This window comes from Bombus bifarius, unplaced genomic scaffold (assembly GCF_011952205.1).
Source record: "Bombus bifarius isolate JDL3187 unplaced genomic scaffold, Bbif_JDL3187 scf7180000009275, whole genome shotgun sequence".
NCBI classification, from domain to species: Eukaryota; Metazoa; Arthropoda; class Insecta; order Hymenoptera; family Apidae; genus Bombus; species Bombus bifarius.
Window position 1 is genome coordinate 1,029,200 of NW_022885009.1, and position 13,361 is coordinate 1,042,560.

A 13,361-nucleotide genomic window follows, 5' to 3' on the forward strand; every position below is an offset into this window, starting at 1 on the left:
TATATATATATATACATTATTTTTTGTAAAGACACAGTTAATATTAACTATAAAAAAAAAATAAAAATTATTCTTTGAATTGTCTCATTTGGATGATCATATATAAATAATGGTCACAATGTTTAATCTTCTATTTTATGCATATATGATAGTTGAAGTAATCGCTATACCTGTTGGAGATGCATTGTTAAATTTACAGTACTAGGTTCAGAATTCATAGAGTAAGATTGAGGAAATGCAAGTAGATGACTAATCTCGAGCACCCTACATGCAGTTAATTGAGATACTTGCAAAGATTGTCCATACTGAGCAAGAGCTTCAAGAGCAGTAATACTTAAATTTAAATGCCGCATTAGAGCTGTTTGTCTATCTTCAGCTAAAGCCTCTTCTATTTGAGTTTCTGCTAAATGTAATTCTAAATTTCCTCGTATTTTTTCAAATTCTTGACATTTCAAACAATTCAATTTCTATAAGTAATATATATCAATATATCATAAGCTTTTTTATCTTACAAATAAAGATATTAAAATATTGCCTTAAGACTTCGTGATTCGTAAAAACTTAGAGGCTTCGTTCTTCCATTATTCTGCTTATCACATAAACCATAATGTGATGAGGTTCTTTCAAAAGGTTTACATTGGTGTGTTATTGAAAGTACAGGCGATAACAACTGCGATGCACACAGAGATACTTCTTCTTCTGATGTTGGTGTGCAGTAGAAACAAGGTTTATGTAAATTAGGATCACTCCATCGTTTATATCTTTGCTCATGAAATCGTGACATCTTTTATCTTCAAATAAATTCCTGTTCTAGTTACATTTTTAATTTTAATTTTTGTCATTCAAATCCAATGGTTTAATTACATCATGAAATTATATATTAAAGAAAAATATAAATTTTTAATATTTCACAGGAGATAATTTTAATAAATTAATATAAGGAAAAGGTATATTTTAAGGTTGAGTATTAAACAGAACACATATTTGAATCATAAACACTTATGTTACAAACCAGTAATCATTTATTATAATCGTCTTCAATTGAAAAGGACAATTAAAGCGATAAATGTATATATATATATTATATATATACATATATATATACGCATTATTGTTTATATTAAGGTTATAAAGATATGACTAATTGATTCAGTAAAATAAACAACAAGACATAAAAATGACAAATGATATAACAATTGATTGCTCCACTGCTACACTAAATTTTAAACCTCAATATTATTACTTGGGTGCATTCAAAATTCTAATTAATATTAACAATTGATGCTCTTATGTTACATTAATAAATAAATACAACATAAAGAAGATAAGTAGACATAATTATTACTTTCAAGCATATTTCGTTGTATAATCTATTTTTGAAATTATTTGTAATAATGACCTTACTCTACAGAAGTATATTAAAATGAAGTATTAAGTGCAATTATTTTATGATATCACGTTATAATTAATTAATACATCATTTTCGGAAAATTTGTAATGTACATTGTTTTTACCGAAAAGTAAAAAAGAACAATATATCACTTATCTTCTTTAAGTTAATTAAATGCATTTGTTTAATTTTCCAATGAAATAAATAATTTATCATATTAGTAATATTAATAGACCTACTGCCGAACAATTAGTATTATTCGTATTATTGCTGAAACGCATATATCTTTCAATATATTTTATAAATATTCGCGTTTTCAATGTCTGTACCTGTTCTAGGTAATATCAAAACTTGAGTTCAATTTTAATCTAACAGTCGCGTATATAACATTTTGGCACGTTCGCAATACATATTATGGATATTTCTTTTTTAATTATTGCAAAGTATACTTAGAAATGAACAAAATAGATTAATTTAAATTTAGAACAAACACTTATCACACTTCACTTTTAAATCATATATTAAATGTGATACAACAATTTCAATGATAACACATTACATATTAAAATTTTATATTGCTTTTTCTTGAAAGAAAAATTTTGTTTATTAAATATTTATTTGTATGTAGTTCAATGGAATGTACTTGTGTACTTATTCAAATTATATCATAACTGCAAGAGTAATATTAAAGTGAAGCATGATGTGTCATATTACAATGTATAGCTATCAATTTTTTTGTATATTAAATTTATTATATTCTTGATATGAGTTGGAAATTCATATGGAATTTCCGTATAAATTACTAGATTCTAGTTATACATACTTAAAAACAGAATATACTGGTGCTATTGTTTTTGTTATTATTATTATTTAAATATTTTTTTGCTTTTCAATTACTTTTTCTGTTGGTCCTCTTCGTAGAATATAAATATACGTCCGTTCCCTATCATTATGATTATCATAACTATGTTGTAATTGTAACATATGGTCAACATATTTTCTTAATATGCACCTGTAATATATGACGCATTAACATACTTGTCCACAGTTTGAATTTGTACATGGGATTAATAATTAGTGTGACAATGGATCAATCGGTCAACCATAAAACTTTTCATTTATAAACAATCCAACTTTCCTGTGTTCTGTATGTCTCAGATCAATACAGTAAAATAAAAAGACACACAACTTAATGGAAGCTGAAATCAGTAATCTCCTCGCACTACTTCGTAATCATCTATTATTATAACGCTATTTGTTACATAAAGTTTGATGTAAAATTTTCTTAATAAATCTATTTAACGAGTATTAATTAGCACTACAAATTGTTTTCCTTGGACCACTAGTTCTATCCTCGCTACAGTGGATGTAAGGGCAGTAATAGTAATTTAATTGATCATCGCCATTCGATGTTCTATGTATGTATACCAGAGAAAGATACTTAGTTATAGAACAAATATATATAATATAATAAAAAATATAAATAAATTTTTAAGAACGAATCTTCAAATATGTGTCATTAGTAGAACTTATAATACTCCTCTCAATAGAATTATGTAGAAAATTTTATTATTCTAATGCTCTCATTGATTTAAATATTATAATATTTTGCTCTTACGTAGCAATGTATTGAAGTAAGGATGTATTAGTTGTATTATTTCGTTCTATGCTATTGAATTGCGTTGAAAGTTTGGCATGTTATCTATGTTAATACCGTTATCCGGGTCGAGCCCTAATTTTTCGTCACAAAGTAAATAAAATCTTAATATAAGAATGCAGATAGATAATTGGATTTTTAAAGTTTGATAACTGGCTGCCAAAAGAGGGCATTATAGAGGTGTCTTAAACATTATAATTAGTTCTTACCGATAATTTCAGTGGCCACAAAGTTATTCCATAAAATATTCTTAAAATGTATAATTCTATGTACACTTTCATAAAATAATATTAATTTAATATATAAGTTTTATATTATAGTACTGCGTGATGTATTACAATATATTATTTAATTACTTAAATATTTCATTTGATTATTAATGATGTGTATTCATACATGGGATATGGGAGAAAAATCCCATATTACAAACAATGAATGTTGGCACAGACAGTGGCTGGGTTAAGGCACTTTGGGGTGCTTAATTTTCCACAGTACCCTCCAGCATAACTATCTCATCACACCCCTTTCCCCTTCCCATTGCCCCTCATTGTGTATTTATTATTTATTTCTTTCATACGCATAATACCTCAGATGACTGTGTGATTCTCACTTTGAATATTGTAACTATTCTCAAAATAGAATATGCCGTTTCAGTGAGCATTGGAGTGTAATAGACGAATTTAGTAAAGCTTTCACAGTGGTTTTGTGAAATTTGCTGGGAACATACCCTTTTCATTAGTATCTTCTTTGATGCCCATTAACCAACCTTGTTCCTAAGGGTAATAAAAAGATTCGTTACACTTTTTATTATTTTCAGTGTTACTGTTAGTATTGTTACTATCATTAACATGATAATGAGAATTATGTTGTATCATATTTGTATATATAAAGATATCAAATGAATTACTAAGAGAATACAAACCTGTTCTTCTGGATCATCATACTCTACCACACGAATAATATCACCGACATCAAATGACAATTCATCCACGTCTTCGCGTCTATATTTGTAAGTAGCCTTGACTCTGTACAAAACACCAGGTGGCAAGTTGTCAGTCGTTGCCCCTAGAGAGAAATTGGTACCATTTTCATATTCCACGTCTAAAATAATTGAATCCGCCTCATTAGTCATGGACCTGTGATATAGTTCTATTTAAACTTTAACTTTCATTGATTATGTGCAAAACCAAATTAAATTACTAAAATCTTTCATCGAGAAATTTTGATACATAACAAGGCCAAAATTAATAGATAAATTTCGTTTCATCGTTTCAACAACATCCATGCACAATGGGCAGGCAGCATACTTCTATCGACACAGTAGGACAATTTTGCATGTACACTTGTTACATATTACGTACTTTAACATATAATTTGAAAAATCGTGCTATCTTTGGACTCGAACGAATCTCAACCTTTACTTAAAAAGTATATGCATCTTATAAATACGTGCTTGTACAAGTACGTATCGAAAAACTATAAATACACGTTAAAGAATATTTATGCATACATTATATAATATATCATTATATTTAGGCAATAATATAGCTTTTAACCGAATATGTATAAAACGCTCTCCAAATTGTACTGCAGACAATGCAGACTTAGTCAAGATTAGTTTAGTAATATATTCCAAAAATATTCCTTGATTACTCGTATACAGGCATTTTTATCTCGCAAACCATTTCGACGAAAAGCCTCAATCATCGGTGTATGAACGTTCATCTTTAGAGACGCTAAGAAGCACGTAACCGATGACATTTACTCCCACGTTACATACTTACCAACTGGAATATCGTATAGCTCTTCTACTCGCTTAGAGGCCACAACTGTGTTTTGCGGAGATGCATCCTGATTATTGAGAGAATTATCATTGCTGTTAGCATTGCTGTTAGCATTGCTGTTAGCATTGCTGTTAGCATTGCCATTTAATTGAGTAGTCGGTGATGTGTTTCTTGCTTCTGGAGCAGACTCATCCACGGCTGTAACATGCAACAAAGCTCACTCAAAACTAAACATTGAGCCACATAATTATGTCTGCGGGAACGTCTTATGTGGCATAACTACGTTACACTCATGCACAAAATATTAGTACACAAACGATTCAAATGCACAAAAGACGTATGTAGAGATGCCGTATGCGTATTTACCTGGTGAAATGTTGTTCTGAGCTGGTTGTGTATTGATTATTAAACTGAAACAAGTAAAATTTGCTTAATCCATTGTTTACGGTATACGTGGAAATAAACATCTTGCTGTCTTCAATCGTTTACTTACGCAGAATTGGCGTTAGGCGATTTTGGAGATTGTGGTTCTGTACTCTTCTTCAGCGTGTATGATCCTCTCTGGCTTTCGTTGGCTAATTTATCGACGATTGCCTCTAGCTCAGAATACACCTGGGACATAAGCGTATGATATATAAATTGTATACTTCATAAAAATATCATATAATTATCAGATATACAAGTATTAAATATTCCAAATTTATACATAATAGATATCGTATATTATATATTATATGTTAAATACTGTATCAGTGGCTTTTCACGTCTATATCTATCGTACAATAAGAAGAATAAATATCGTATATTTTAACGATGTTATCAAAAAGATGTTTGTACATCACCAGATAAAAGTTATCAATAAAAGAATCTTTCTATTATTTCTATAATTTCAAGAGAATACGTTTTTTAATTAACAAATAGGGATATTTAATCGGCAAACAAAAATGATCTCCTTTCCAACTAAATTAATGTAACAATAAATCGGTGTATGTATATTGCTTGGTCGTATATTTTCCTCTATATAGTGTAATAGATATAGAACCATTAATATAACGAAACTGATGAAATTAATGAAAATAAAATACAATTTGTGCATAGAAATATATGCAAAAGAAATGTGGTCGTTAAATATACCTTAGCACTTTCAGTATGGAACACTTGTTCAGCGGCGAAGAGCGTTTGTAAATTAGTAACGAGGAAGAGAACACGCGAATCGTATAAAGCTGGTAGCTCGTCATGAAGTTCGGAATTTAGTTGCTCGTATGTACGCTTAGCCTCCTCCAGTAACTCTTTTCCTCGAGAGACTTTCAGCTCGTCCCGTTTCCTTGGATTACACTGTAGCGATTGGAAATTGTGTCTTTGACTGTCATAATCTACTAGCTTCCGTCCACGCTTGTCAATCTTTTTCTGCAACAAATATATATCACGATAATTCGCATCCTATAATCATATTATTATTTCCTATAGCACGAAATGGAAACAAAAATTGCGCGCAGAACATTTCACGTCAATTGATATTCCATTTTAAAATCCTAACCTTATTCTAAGACAGTAGTCAGACAAAGTTATATCGATTATACCAATTTATTTTCGTACGACAATATGTTTATTCACTGTTACATGAGACATACGTACCCTCATCTCTGGGAATTGGCTCTGATATGTGTTGAGAGGCACGAGAACCTGATCAGCAAGCTTATGGGTGAAGTCCTGCCACAACATGTCCAAATTTTGAGCCTGCACGTACAAAAGATCATGTCCTGTCCATTGACTTTCATAGATCTCGTTTAGGGAATCCATGAGTGTTTTCGACGCTGCTTGAACCGCTGTAAACACACAAACACAACAGAATAGTTTTACGAACACTATTCAAGTAATGATACGTCACGCTTGTAGCGCACAGTGATATTTCTGTGTTTCTTTCATTAGTAAACTAGCGCATACTGATGATTCTTGACACATTTTTAAAAATTTTATTTTCGTGATTTACTATTCTGAGAGAAGATTAAGTTTGTATAATTATTATTCGAAACTATGAAATTATATGAAAATTTATACAAATTTCGTTAGGAAGATTAAATGGTTTCCAACGTATGCATTACGTCTGGCGTGTGTTTCATCCGAAAGCAGAGGCGTTTAAAAGATTTCAAGGCCGTTTTCATCTTTTTAAATGGAACTATACATTTTTCTATACAATTTTTCAATTTTAAAGTTCGATGCATTTTTCACTTCTCTGTGAAAACAGGTACTTGGGTCGGAAAATGATTAGCTTGAAAGATACTTTAACCTCAATTCTGTGAAACTTATCGTGTGAAAGACATTTGACACAAATTTTAGATATTGCTTTATTACTTGATCCTTAATGCGTTAAAAATATTCCTAAAGTAGCATTATTCTCTATTTGTAAATTTCTCCAGTGTAAATGTATTTCAAATATTAAAATATCAAATTTTAACACTTATTTATTCATTCAATATTATTAATATTATGAAATATGAGAATATCAAAAAAAAAAAAAAAATACATAATAATATAAAATTATAAATTCTCTCATCTCTTGCAGAATAAGATCCCTGTCAAAATAAGAAGTCTGTCTCCCGAAACAAAATATCCTAAAAGAAATCGATGTGTCGCGCCTGTAAAATTCAGCAGCATATTTCGACCTTGGAGGGGGAAATCTGTAATCTGAGAGATTTCTGGAAACATGAGGACCTCAGACAAGGATCGCACAACGTTAATTTAGAACTGCTTCCTTCCATCTTCAAAGAACTCACATCTATATATAATTATTATATCAAATCAAAAATACTTCTGTCCGACTATGTAATTATTTTTACGAATTTTATAGTGTAGCCTTCGAACCACATGAAAAAGACGCGTGCAGTTTCATCGTCAAATTGGATTATTCCTTGCGAGATCTTTCGGTTACTCTCGAGGGCAGCGAATGCCGCCAGATTTCACGACGATTGAGCAAATCCGTATCGAACGATTCCTAACAAATATGTAACGTCGGAAACGTGTAATTAAACGTCTAGGCGTGAGTAAGTCGCATACCAAAACACGCGACCCAAAGTTCCTTTATACTAATTTATACGGATTTCTTACTTTCCCAGGAAACAACTTTTTGCCAAGAAATGTGCGATTAGAGGTAATTACTTTATTAACCTACTTCCAGTCGCAACTTGCGTTCACTCGCTCGCACGACAATCCTACAGCGATGAATTCAAATCTATAAGCAAGCAGGCTTGCCGATATTACAGGTGCTGGTATTAACACTGTCTTATCTTCTAATTTGCTTTGAACGTTCACGAGATTTCCATAATGCGCGTATATTGTCAACGATATTATTCGATATAAATCAAAAAGTGGAGAAAAATGATCGTAGTATAAGTGTCGCCTCTTTAGAATTTTTCTTGGGGAACTTAAAACGTTTATTGGTCATTCGCGATGTCGTATACCGTGACGGATGGACGAATGTATTTTTACATTCATGCGTTTAAAAATTAGAAATTTACAATATTTCGTTACGTTATAAGGTTACGTTACGAAAAAAGTTATGCAAGCAGACGGATGAGACGTTGGCACTGTGCGAGCTGAAACGGCACAAGGAATCATCCGCTGGTGAACACGACTAACATATCAACGACGCCTCTATTCAGATACAGTGTCATTATTGGCTAACAATTAGTCGGCTGATTTCCCTTTCCTGTCATTTCAGTTTGCTGGTAGTGTGCTAACATCTCATCTGCCTACAACACGTAAGTCATTTACTTTTCTTTCTTTTCTTGAGAAGATTTACAATTTATTTATGAGAAAATAAATAGGACGAATATATATCATTGACATTTATATCATCAATATTGATTTACATCATTTGTATTATTAATATTGATATTTATTGATATGTCGTCTAGCAAGGAGATGACAAGAACTGCGAAATCTCGAACAAGTTGGCTGTATGTGCGTTGGATGCTCCCGGTCGGAAACATCCAAACATCGAAACAAAGAAACCCAAACTTTGGATTTGGCAAACGAGAAAAGGATTTGGGCGCACGTTTCCGAGAAATTAATCGAGAAATTACGTTCTTGGTGCAAGAGCTTCTTGTGTTTTAAAACGCTAAACCTTAGCAGGTCTAATGACCGCTTTCAAAATTGAATTTAAAGTCGTGCATTCGTTGTTATTTCTTTCGTTCCACTAACTTTCTCTGAATTCTTACGTTTATCTGATTAATCAATTTCTCAATTTTTGTTAATACAGTTACAATTTCCATCCGTAAAATCGTACAAGTATCGTACGCAGTGATAGTATAATAAATAGAAATAAACAAAGGCTTATAATATAAAAGATAGATTATAGGAATTTAATATTTAAGAAAATGATATTAATATCAAAAGAATTTATAAAGCGTAAGATATGGTCCCTGGCGTTTCCCCGAAATTGTTGAGAAGTTTCTCTCACTCTGAATCTTATCGTTTCAATATTTTCAATAGCTTTGCTCTGCTTACAAAATTCGTTGTATCTCGAAAGAAGAAAATAGAGCATATGTTTGTACGAAGTTTCTTCATTGTTTTTAGATGCACAATCAGCTCTGCAAGTGGGGCCCACATGTTACGTCACATCCTGTGTACGCAAAAAGTTTCTGTAAATGGCCAAATATTTTCGCGAGCAACTGTACGTGGACGCGAATTCGCAGTCGCGAATTATTCGAATTCAAGTTGCTCAGCTTGCTCGAGTGAAATTGCTGCAAGTAAAATTTAATTGAAGAGGCGCTTAAGTGCATCTTTCACGATGCTGCGTCTCGACAAACGGCAAAAAGAGGAAGGACTCGTGTATCTGCCAATTTGCATACGCATAGCGAGCATAAAATTCCGCCTCGTACGATCTTTCTACGATTCTCTCGAGTCAGCTAGGCGAGTTACGTTAGACTCGCGTAATCCCGCAACGTTTCATACACTGCCGTCCACGAGTCACCGAACACTTGCTCGTTTTGCGCAGGATGATTTTTACAATGTAAATATACGATTTCTCGACCGACTTGGTTGTTTATCTTTAAGCTACTTACAGTCTATTTAAAGCGTGCGCGATTTATTTATCGTGCTATGAAATAATCTGTAGATATCGTGAAGCGAAATTAGCGTTTACGTGGAACGTTGAAATTGCATAACGTTAAAGGTATGTACGCCACCGTGTATAAGTGTTATATAAGAAATTTGCAAATTATCGCAAATATACGAAATATACACCGATTAAATTCGCTAATTTAATTTTCGCCTGCGATATTATCTCGGGCAACCGCGTAAAATTGATAAATATTGGTAAAAAGGATAATTCATATTAATTAGTATAAATAGAAAGTTAATAATCGAATGTAGATGAAAATTGTTTCTACAAATATCCGAGTTCAACTTTCTAAGTCTGTTCAACGTTTTAGATCTTAGAAAACGATTGCAATATATGTTTCCAATCGCGTTCTAAAAGTTTCTCTAACTTTGACGAAGCGTGATTTATCGGTGGCGAACATGGAACTTGATCGTTGCAGTTTCACTTTGAATTTGGTGGAACGTTGAATCCGAGTTGTGGGAAAAAGTGCAGAATCAACAGTAGAGCAACACGGTCTTCTATTACGATGCTGAAAGTATGATAAAAATATCAATGTTCTGACTGGATTGCATCAAGTGTCCAAATACATAGAGCAAGTGCAGCATATTTGGCATATCACTTTGTTTATGGCGAATACAAAATTACAACAGAGCATGAGAACAAATAAAATTGTATAATACCACAGGGAAATTAATGAACTTCTGTACGTCAAACTGCCGGCAATGGCGAAAAGCGAAGAGTACCTGGAACTTTGGCTGGATCGAAGGATGACGTAAAGCAACGATTTTGTTACGGTGCAAGTAATTCGGAATAGCGGTATTCCAATCTAGCTTCGCTGTAGAAGCTAAAAAATAAGCGGAGAGTAAAATTATTTTCTCCTACGATCTAATCTCGTACGAAAATCATAGCACAGAAACGATCATCTCAGAAAAATCTCGATTCTGTGTCTTAAAATTTACTTGCGTTGGTCACAGGTGTAACATCCGCGAAAATAACCAACACATTCACGATGTACCCACGTTTCACACATGAGACGCTGGCACCCACTCGTCTCCTTTTTTGCCTTCGCCGTAGTTTGCACTGCGGAAGAGGCGCGCAGCATCCAGCTTGGTAGGTTTTGCTTGGGAATTGCGAGTCAGTAACGCGCCATGTAAAAGCGAAAATTCCATGTGACATTCTGTACTCGCGAAACGTTCGCAAAATCCACTCGAAAGCATAAAATTAATATGCGAACGAGTAGATCAACTGTTGTTGCAAATTCACGCTCTTTTACTCTGCGGATCGAGTCGAAGTTAGGCTTCGTTCACAAACGTCAGTGGTCGACTATCGTTTGCGCTGTTACAAATTAGACTACGTTGTTGTGTAGTTTCTGGGAAATGTCGGTTTTCCGAATTACCGACAGTACTGCAAATACGCCGCTTTTCTTCGACTTGTACGCGATACTGTACGTGTCGTAAGAATCGTTTCGTTCGAAGTAAGCGAGCGTCCACTAACTTGTAGACGACATTGTACGGTTCTCTGTACGTGTGATTCGACAGCAGAATCCGCGAGAACCGTTAGACCGGTGCTCAGTTCCAGGGAAATTCGGGGAAATTCGTCGATACGGAAAGGTTCGTTCACCGGCGAACGCGCGTTCCGCGAAAACCACGCGATTCATCATGAAAGCGGAAAGCTCGTGGACGCGAGTATCTATCGACAGGTTTCACACGGACCGACCACTGGCACAGCGCATGCGGGTATTTATATGCGAATACTGTTACGTGCCGTCTCTCGGCTGATAAAAGGAAAGGTAAAAGCCATCGGCGTAGAAACGGATTTCCGCGAAAAATTGCGAATGCGGCACGCTTTATCTACCAACTGAGAAACCATCGCCGTTTCCTTATTACAGTCTGCCAATGTGACAAAATCTCCCATCCTGTGAAGCTTCTTTCTGTTTCACCATGTTTCTAACACGCTGCCCACCGTTTCGTACAATTCGCTTCACAGACATCCATTAAATGAATCGAAGGACAGGCAAGGAATGCTGCGGAACAGCTTCGTGCAGAAACTTTATTTCTGACGCTTCTGGTGCAGCGAAGAGACAAGCTTGCATACATTTAACGGTATCGTTTATGATACGAAGATATCGTACAGTGCTGCGAACAATTACGGACTCGAATACACTTTCGGTATTATTTCTTCGACATCTGCGAGAAAGCACTGATCATTCTTGTGAGAGATATATTAATACGTTTGGAACATATTTTTTTTATAATGCAATGTTTATAATACTATATTTTTACATTCACAGTGATGTGAATGCTTGTACACTCAGACACATTTTCTTCTTTATTTGTTCAAACCTTTGTTCTTATTTCCAAGAAACCAGTGATAGTGTCTGGATATGGCAAGTGAAATTGTTTTTGCAAAGGTAGATTGATCGCTGTGGGATATCAGGAGATGTCACATAGCAAGCTATTGCCTTTCGTAACCGAAATTCTTTTTCTTTTCTTCTTCATTTGTTCAAACTTTTGTTCTTATTTCCAAGAAACCAGTGATAGTGTCTGGATATAGCAAGTGAAATTGTTTTTGCAAAGGTAGATTGATCGCTGTGGGATATCAGGAGATGTTACATGGCGAGCTATTGCCTTTCGTAACCGAAATTCTTTTTCTTTTCTTCTTTATTTGTTCAAACCTTTGTTCTTATTTCCAAGAAACCAGTGATAGTGTATGGATATGGCAAGTGAAATTGTTTTTGTAAAGGTAGATTGATCGCTGTGGGATATCAGGAGATGTTACATGGCGAGCTATTGCCTTTCGTAACCGAAATTCTTTTTCTTTTTCTTTTCTTCTTCATTTGTTCAAACCTTTGTTCTTATTTTCAAGAAACCAATGATAGTGTATGGATATGGCAAGTGAAATTGTTTTTGCAAAGGTAGATTGATCGCTGTGGGATATCAGGAGATGTCACATAGCAAGCTATTGCCTTTCGTAACCGAAATTCTTTTTCTTTTCTTCTTTATTTGTTCAAACCTTTTGTCTTATTTCCAAGAAACCAGTGATAGTGTATGGATATGGCAAGTGAAATTGTTTTTGGAAAGGTAGACTGATCGCTGTGGGATATCAGGAGATGTTACATGGCGAGCTATTGCCTTTCGTAACCGAAATTCTTTTTCTTTTCTTCTTTATTTGTTCAAACTTTTGTTCTTATTTCCAAGAACCAGTGATAGTGTCTGGATATAGCAAGTGAAATTGTTTTTGCAAAGGTAGATTGATCGCTGTGGGATATCAGGAGATGTCACATAGCAAGCTATTGCCTTTCGTAACCGAAATTCTTTTTCTTTTCTTCTTTATTTGTTCAAAATTTTGTTCTTATTTCCAAGAAACCAGTGACAGTGTCTGGATATGGCAAGTGAAATTGTTTTTGCAAAGGTAGATTGATCGCTGTGG

The 13,361-nt window shown here is 33.7% G+C and overlaps 1 protein-coding gene and 1 long non-coding RNA gene across 7 annotated transcripts in view; one reads left to right on the top strand and one right to left on the bottom strand.

Annotated features, from left to right (window-relative positions):
- Positions 1–1,975: 1,975 nt before the first annotated feature.
- Positions 1,976–13,361, bottom strand: part of LOC117214967 (myc box-dependent-interacting protein 1) — a 147,879-nt gene continuing 136,493 nt past the window's right edge. For 2 of the 5 annotated variants that reach the window (XM_033461354.1, XM_033461352.1), the window contains 7 exons: positions 6,467–6,657; positions 5,966–6,238; positions 5,325–5,443; positions 5,198–5,241; positions 4,832–5,029; positions 3,970–4,148; positions 1,976–3,820 (listed from right to left, as the gene is read on the bottom strand). In XM_033461354.1, coding sequence (XP_033317245.1) covers positions 3,740–3,820; positions 3,970–4,148; positions 4,832–5,029; positions 5,198–5,241; positions 5,325–5,443; positions 5,966–6,238; positions 6,467–6,657 — 1,085 coding nt within the window. In that variant the 3' untranslated portion in view covers positions 1,976–3,739. The remainder of the gene's footprint in view (positions 3,821–3,969; positions 4,149–4,831; positions 5,030–5,197; positions 5,242–5,324; positions 5,444–5,965; positions 6,239–6,466; positions 6,658–13,361) is intronic. The other 3 variants (XM_033461353.1, XM_033461355.1, XM_033461356.1) reach the window with 3 other exon arrangements.
- LOC117214969 lies at positions 7,396–8,832 on the top strand. 2 transcript variants are annotated; one of them, XR_004488993.1, is made up of 3 exons: positions 7,396–7,868; positions 7,945–8,589; positions 8,746–8,832. It is a non-coding gene; the product is annotated as an uncharacterized LOC117214969 (long non-coding RNA). The 2 variants fall into 2 exon arrangements; XR_004488992.1 differs by having other exon boundaries at positions 7,945–8,091; positions 8,746–8,830.